Source organism: Mauremys mutica, chromosome 19 (genome assembly GCF_020497125.1).
Source record: "Mauremys mutica isolate MM-2020 ecotype Southern chromosome 19, ASM2049712v1, whole genome shotgun sequence".
Lineage (NCBI taxonomy): Eukaryota > Metazoa > Chordata > Testudines > Geoemydidae > Mauremys > Mauremys mutica.
The window spans coordinates 11,295,884-11,303,368 of record NC_059090.1 but is presented as its reverse complement, the minus strand read 5'-3'; the positions used below and the strand labels follow the sequence as shown (position 1 = coordinate 11,303,368).

At 46.6% G+C, this 7,485-nt stretch overlaps 1 protein-coding gene across 1 annotated transcript in view; it reads right to left on the bottom strand.

Moving 5' to 3' along the window:
* Positions 1 to 500: 500 nt before the first annotated feature.
* RCC1L (RCC1 like) overlaps positions 501 to 7,485 on the bottom strand; it is a 47,852-nt gene continuing 40,867 nt past the window's right edge. The window contains 3 exon segments of the mRNA XM_044993891.1: positions 501 to 1,823; positions 1,825 to 1,874; positions 1,877 to 1,901. Of these exon segments, the coding sequence (XP_044849826.1) occupies positions 1,698 to 1,823; positions 1,825 to 1,874; positions 1,877 to 1,901 (201 nt within the window). The 3' untranslated portion in view covers positions 501 to 1,697.

Here is a 7,485-nt window from a genome sequence, read left to right as displayed (position 1 = left end):
TCTCTCTTCATTCATAACCCCCTGTGCGTTACCTGTAGTAACTGGAATTCGCTGCGGTCATTAGAGGTGCTCAGGAAGGACTGGGGACTTGTTTCAGCACATGCCGGATACTGTGCTGGCCTTAGATTCAGAGTCTGTGAAGGGGCAGTCTTAGATGCTGATAGTTTGCTGGTGGAGGCTCTAATTTGGCAGCGTTTCCTTCCAGCGCAAACTCCTTTCTCTGTTATTTTTTAGGAGGTCAACCAAAACTAGGCCCTTGAGCCCACAATGACAGTGTCAGACTGTAATGACAGTGCTCCCATTTAGCGAATGGGCCGTACCTCTCCAGTGTTCTCGAACGCTACCCTTGGAGGTCATGTATTTAACCAGCTCTCAGTGCCGGATGCTGTAAACCCTTACTCACACGAGTGGTTAACTTCGATGGCTCCAGTAGGAATAGAGGGCCAGGCCTGAGCTCCTTGGTGGGCCCAGGCCTGGTGGATGGAATTTTGAACTGTGGGGACTCTGAAATCCTGTTTCTGGGTCTGAGGCAAAGAAGCCTGAGAGTGAGGTTTGTGGAGCGGGCTGTGTGTTGGACTTTCCCAACAGCTTGATTGGCATCAGGGTCACTGTGCTTCAAACAGCTTGACCCTAGACTGCACCTTGAGAACTTTCATTTGGATGGGCTCTTTTAATGGACTGACTGGGCCAATTCTTAGCTGAGCATTTTGGGACAGACTCTGGTGTGGAACTTGAGAGAACCCCCTTGCAGCCAGAGATTTATGCCAGTGTAAACTCTGTTGCAGTTAGCAGAGTTACTCCAGATTTACCCTACTGTAACTCACATCAGAATCTGGCTCTTTCCCTAGGGCCCTTTGCTGCTAATGGCCATTTCATTAGTGTTTTGACTTGCTTGAACAGGGCACCGATTACTCTCTTTCTTGAATTAAAAAATCCAACCCTGGTCCGAAGTACTGGTAAGCAGACTGACGCAGATCATAGTCAGGAGGCTGTTGTATGGCTCAGGTTTTCTGGCAAATAACCAGATCAGAGCCGTGCTTGGTCCTAAGCTTTGCTGACCCTAGGACCTCCGGCCAGTCACCCTTCCCACCTTGTGCTTCATTCAGCCCAGTTGGAAAATTGGAGATTTCAATTATGTTTATCCCAGAGACTCCTTGACTCCTCACATGGCATTTGAGCTGAACTTTCCTCTGTAACTTAATCATAAGTATGATACGTTCAGACCCCAAATGGCATCTGAATTTCTGGCAAACGCTCCTGGTGCTGAAAGCAAAATTGTTGCTGTTATCTTACAGTGGGGTGTGAGGGGCTGGGGGTGTGTGAAAAGAAATATTTGGTAACACGGCCTTGTTTATTTCCATAGTGTTCTGTCTTTGCTAGTGTCATGCAGATACAGGAATTTACAAAGCCGTTCCTTAATTGGAACCATCTTTTTTTTTTTTTTAAATTGGGATAAATGATGTGATGGAGGCTTTTCTTTATTTAAAAAAAAAAGGCTACAGAAAGCAGCTAACTTAGGGGGCAGTTCACCCCTATGCAAGGGACTGGGACAACACCTATGTTCCCTGAGACTTCAATCCTGCACAGACTGACACACATACGCACGCTGAGTGACTCAGCTGAAGCCAGTGGGGCTGTTTGCAGTACACAGAATTACGCCCATGTATCAGTCTTCGCTAGGTTGAGGTGGAAAGGCTTCAGTCAGATTGAAATGGTTGGTAGCTCTTGTGCCAGTCCTCTGCACAGAGGTGAATTTCACCCTGTCGCACTGCAACAGCAGCGAAGGATCTCGTTCTCATACGAAGCGTGGAGCTGGAAGATGGGATGGTTTTGCTTTACACGGAGAGTGCACATGCTTATTTTACTTGCTGGTCTTTTGCTGAAACTCGAGATTTATTGTACTGTATGGAAAAGAAAAAAAACAAACAAAAAAATCCTAATGTTCCAAAACAAATGACAGTATATTTTGTACTTTGTAAAGTGTTAATTAAAATGGAAAAAAAAAAAGCGAAACATACGCTATCTGCTTTTGTACTGATCAAACTGATTAAAATAAAGCAGAGCTTGGCATTGTCTTTATAAGATGTAACTCTCCTTTGTTAAGCCTTTTCTAAAAGGCAACAAATGCCAGGGAAAGAGAAGTTTGTACTAGGTCTTATCCCAGTACCCAGCTGCTTGCATCAAATGGTGACTAGGCAGCTAAGATCCTGAACATCATGTTTATCCTGGTACTCACACCAAGCGCCAATGAATTATATGGGCCTCTAAACAGTCGCGAGGGCCTGTTCATGTAGATCCGATTGTAGGGTCAGGGTTTAGGCAGTAGTAGGCACTGGAAGGCCACTAGCCAAATCCGGCCCTGATGGGTGTAGATGTGACTCTGCTGAACACCTGGAGGGCAGTTCCAACTCTGAAATCAAGCCCTCCGTCAGGACGCCGAGTGTGCAGGGAGGGATGCCGACATTCTTAGTGGTGCCGTCCTCCAGATTCACTGGTGATGCAGGGCTCACTCAGCCGGAAGGTAAGCGATCCATCCCACTGCACTCTTTGAAAGGAGGAGCCAGTAAGCCTGGCGCCGTTCCTTACGGGGTGGGGGGGACTGCAGAACTGCCTCCAACTATTGCATTGTACAAGTGTCATGAGCACCTTTTGGACCATTGTTATTTAATACTGCAGCACTTATTAATAAGTGCTCGGAAACATTCCCTTGTTCTGACAGGTATCTCCCAGGCTATGGGTGTGTGTGTGCCTACACAATCACTGCCCCCTCTGCGCTGAAGTCTGTGCTTTGGGAGGAAGAAGGGCACCACACAAACCCAAATCTGAGCCTCAACTTGCCACTCTGGCTCCATGGAAGGTCTCCACCCAACAGGACTCAGCCCCATATCGATGGGCCTGAGTGGAGGTCTGGGTAAGGGGAGTTGAGGCCAGTTGCTTTACCATCCAAAGATCCAAATTACACTGATCTTCTGCCTCGTTCCCTTGACTTAGGCCCCCCGCTCGATGTGCTGCCGACTCCCTTAGGCTAGCTTTCCTCACAGCAGCGCACAGGCCAATAGTTCTCCAGGCAACTTTTGAAGTACGCAGCTGAGGTCTCCGTCCAGGGATGAAATCCAGTATGGATACGTCACCATCCTTCAACCCCACGCCCCGGCTGGCTGCATTTGCTGTGGTCATTGGAAGGCAGTGCATTGCTCTGTTCCCGCCCTGGCCTGGGTGATCGCTTCAGAGATTTGAAGACTGCGAGATGGAGTTGAGTACTGTTCCCAGCTAAGAAACTGCCTTTGTTCAGGAAAACAGTCATGCTATGCACCATGTAGTGCTGCGCTTTAGTATCCTCTCTCTTGCCGAGCAATCCAGGAAATCCCCCATTACAACTTACTGTATTCAGCCAGGGTGAAGTTTTGAGGAGGCTGGAGATTCTGGTTAAATTCACAGGAAACACAACACCCGTGTCTCTACTGCAACATGCTGCACAGTTGGGCGTCATGGAGCAGAGGTGTAGTTGGTCCCCACTGAATAAACAGCGAAGCATTTGTAAATGGATCCTTAACGAGACGCTTTGCCTTAGTAATTTAGTGCATTTAAAACTGACAGCAAAACGGTTCAGTGACGCGCCATCGCATGAGTTACCTTGTAAGGTAAGTCCTGCTGCCTGACAGCTTTTAACTTAGGGCCTCATCCTGCATCGCTGAAGTGAATGGGAATTAGATGGGACCTTAAGGCAAACGTTTTCAAAGTACCTGGGTTGATGTCTATACTAGCAGTGCTTCACTGGTATAGGAATACCGTATACTATCCCAGCAAAGTGCTCCAGTGTGGATGCAGGCTAAGCTGCTTTCAGTGCTCGTACAGTAAAACACCCTGCAGGAGCAAAATAAGCTTTACTGGCAGCTTCGCCAGTACAGCTGCCTCTACACTAGAGGCTTCAGCTGGCACAGCTGTGTCGGCCAGGGATCGCCCCTCTTCACACCTGACCGACGTAACGATGCTGCCAGAAGTCTGTAGTGTACACCTGGCCTGAGTGATGTAGGAGCCAAAACCCGATTTTCAGAAATGACCTTGACACGTAAGTAATCCAAGTCCCACTGATTTTTCCATGAGACTTGTTATCTGACATGCCAGTGGCACTGCTGAAAATGGGACTTAGGCCCTTCAGCTCTATTCCCCCCCTTTACACACACCCATATTCTCATGCACACACATAGGGGCGTGAATATGGCTATAGTTGAGTATACGATACGTGTATTCGTATATGCGCATATTGTGCACACTCAAACTTTGGCACCAGTTAACAACTTGGTGCAGGTGGGTCGTTGCGCCTAAAGCTGAAGGCCAGATTTTGCCCTTTGGAAGATCCCATAGTGTGTGTGTGACTTTTCTGCAGATATTTGTGCAACGCAAGAGTCGTGCGAGCTACTTGATCTGCTACTGCCTTTCATGTCACCGCGGCTGTCAGTGGGGAGGTTCCTATCTGCACGTTTTGATACCTAGACCAAACCTGATCTTTTTTTCCCTCCGTGCATGCTTAGCATTTATGTATTCATTTACTTTCACCTCTTTGCTAAGATACCATGCCGCCTTCAGCCACAGAAGTGGCTGTTTTCCCACTGGTACTGATGAGCATGGGCCATGTTAACTGGGAACAGTGTTGTCTGACAGATCGTCCGCACTGGAGTGGAATGCCAGGATCCCAGCATCGTCTTCTCCTGAAGAGCATCACTCAGTGGAGGGGAACGTCGAAAACAGAAGTGTGGGAAAGAGGCATCTCCCCTGGAAACCTTGTCCTTCCATTCAAGGTAGAGCCGACTTAAAAAGAGACATGGGGTAAAATTTTCAAAAGTGACTCTACATCTCATTGGCTTTCAATAGGCCAGAGGGCTGGTCTATGCGGGGAAAAGCCTGGAGTAGTTAGTGCAGCTTAGCTAGTACACCCTAACCTGCACACAGACACTCTTGGGGCAGGGTAAGAGTGTTCACACGGGGAGTTAGTGTGCTTTAATTCACACCCTAGCTATCTGTGCACTAGCTTCCCTGTGTAGACAAGCCGGGAAGCTCTGACATCATATAGGACCTATTGAAAGGGTTACCCATGCAACCAACTGCCCTCTAGCAGCTAACTATCCAAGTAGGTCCAAAGGTTTTATTTGCAAAGCTGCAAGAGACCTGGATGCATCCCTCTCTGCTTGCAAGAGAGCTAGCATGAGCTATCGCCTTGCAGAGCTCTTTCAGCTGCTCCTGGAATCAGACTAAGGAAAGAGCAAAATTAATTTCCCATGTAAACACCCTGGTCCTAAAAGCAGCTCACCTTTTTGTTTCTAACCACTAAATTGTTCCTCATTGTATCCACAGTGAAACTTTAAAGCAGACCATAAAATATTTTGCACCAAATTCAGAGATGTCTAGGGATCTTGCAGCTGTCACACTATGTTGCACATGATGGACACACAAGAATTTCAATCAGATCTTCGTGGTCTTAAAAACACAGGTCACCACTATGTGAGCTAATGGAGAATCTCCATTAACTGTTAGCCGTATAGAGCCTATCAAACATGCTTGAGTAGTTCTGAGTCCCTTTAGTAGAAGACAGTGATGCACAGCCTCATGCCCGGTTATGTTTAAATATGCACAGATGGTAGGATTTGGTTTGAAATGTATCCACTTTAACAAAAATTACAGATCCCTCAATAAAATAAGAATTGATTTGTCTGTCAGCTCTAATGCTCTTCCGATCAGGGACCATAGTGTCTCCTGTGTTTGCAGAGCGCCTAACATAATGAGGCTCTGGGTGCTACCTCAATACAAATAATAAGAAATGTATTTGCTAAGAGGAGGTTTGGGGAAAGAGTCCAAACTCTTAACAAATCAGGCCTGATCTACTGTATTTTAGGATGTCAGTGGCTGGTAGAAACTCCTAGTTTTGTTGCAGGTTAGTTCGACCACTCTGCAGTATATTTATAAGAATAGAGGACGGGAAGTCAAACCAAAGCAGGACTATTTTTGAGGTCTTCAAGTTCTAGTTCTCAGAATCATTTGTATCAAAGGATCCTTGGGGGGGTGGGGGGGGAAAGATAGTTGGGATCGGTGTTGAGCGAGCCTAAAATTATCCTGGCTGTAATAGACTTTATTTACAGACACATGGTTTAACATACCCAGGACCATATTTTGCTTTCCGACAGCCCTAGTATGAGGTCAGGGATATCGCCTGGATCTAGCTAAGGGCGGAGCATTAGCCGTCCCAGTAGGATTTGCAGGTGTGGAAGTGCAGAAATGAATAGCTGGAAGAGAGCCCAAATGAAACAGTCTTTCCACCTAGGCACTAGTCATTTTAATAAAAATCCTGAGGTTGACGTTACGAGCTTTCCGTGTCTCAGCTCATTCGCCGCAGGCTGCGTGAGTCAGGGAGACTGAATTCCCCCTCACCCTCAGAGATCAGCTATTCCGACAACAGACGCAGCACGTGGACGAAGGACCTGAGCTTATCGGGCTATCATCCCATTGTCTTACCCAAGTATTACATTCAGCTGTGCAGACCCTGGGTAGCACAAGCCAGGATTTGGATTTTCAAAACCAACTGATGTCTTTGGGCTCTTCAAGTTGTTGGTTACAGTGTAGTATTAATGGTTAATAACTCTATCAGTGGATAATCCAGATTGGGGCCCTGTTGTGCTCGGAGCTGTACATGCACAGGGGGAATTGTTTCCTGCCCTTAAGAGTTTTCACTCTATTTTCAGCCAAAGCTGATAGCACAGTGGAATTTGTAAGGCAAATGACTCTTGCTAATCAATGCAAATCAAGTAGGTTATTTTTGTTCTAATTTAAGATGCTCCCTATGTGCCTTCCCTGTTCTCCCTCCCCCTTTACTGCAGGTATATTTATGGCTGTCTAATTTACTACTTTGAAGGACAAAGTGATGCAGAGATTCCTTCCATTGTACTACTACTCAGCTCCCTACCCTGGGACTAGATTGTTAATTATACTGACAGCTGTGTTCCTAAACAGAGGTAATCTATCAGTCATGGGGGGGGGGGGGCGAATGTAAACTTTGCAACCCCTGGGTGCCTCTGACAGGTAAAATCTTTCCTATTTTCCTCTTATCCAGCATTTTTAAAAGGCTGATCCTGCATGGGACAGTAGAGAATAGAATACTGAAATGAAAATCAGCCATTTTAGTTAGAGTGGGTGGACGACTGAAGGAAAGAAAAGGAATCCTCTGTAAATGTGTTTATAACACATACCCCGACAGGATATGGGATTTACAGGAGGCTATAAAGCCCAATATATAATCATGGCCTGGAGCTTGTGCTGTGGAGGAAAGTGCTGGATCTGCAGATAGATGCAACCTGCACAGTATGCTCTGTGATGTGGGGAGGGGACTGTGCGTGTGCAAATCAAGTGTGGCATGTCTCAACTCAGCAAGACACTAGGAAAGGAATTTACCTTCTAAACATCACCTGAGCCATCAACTAATGCCGCCCTAGCCAG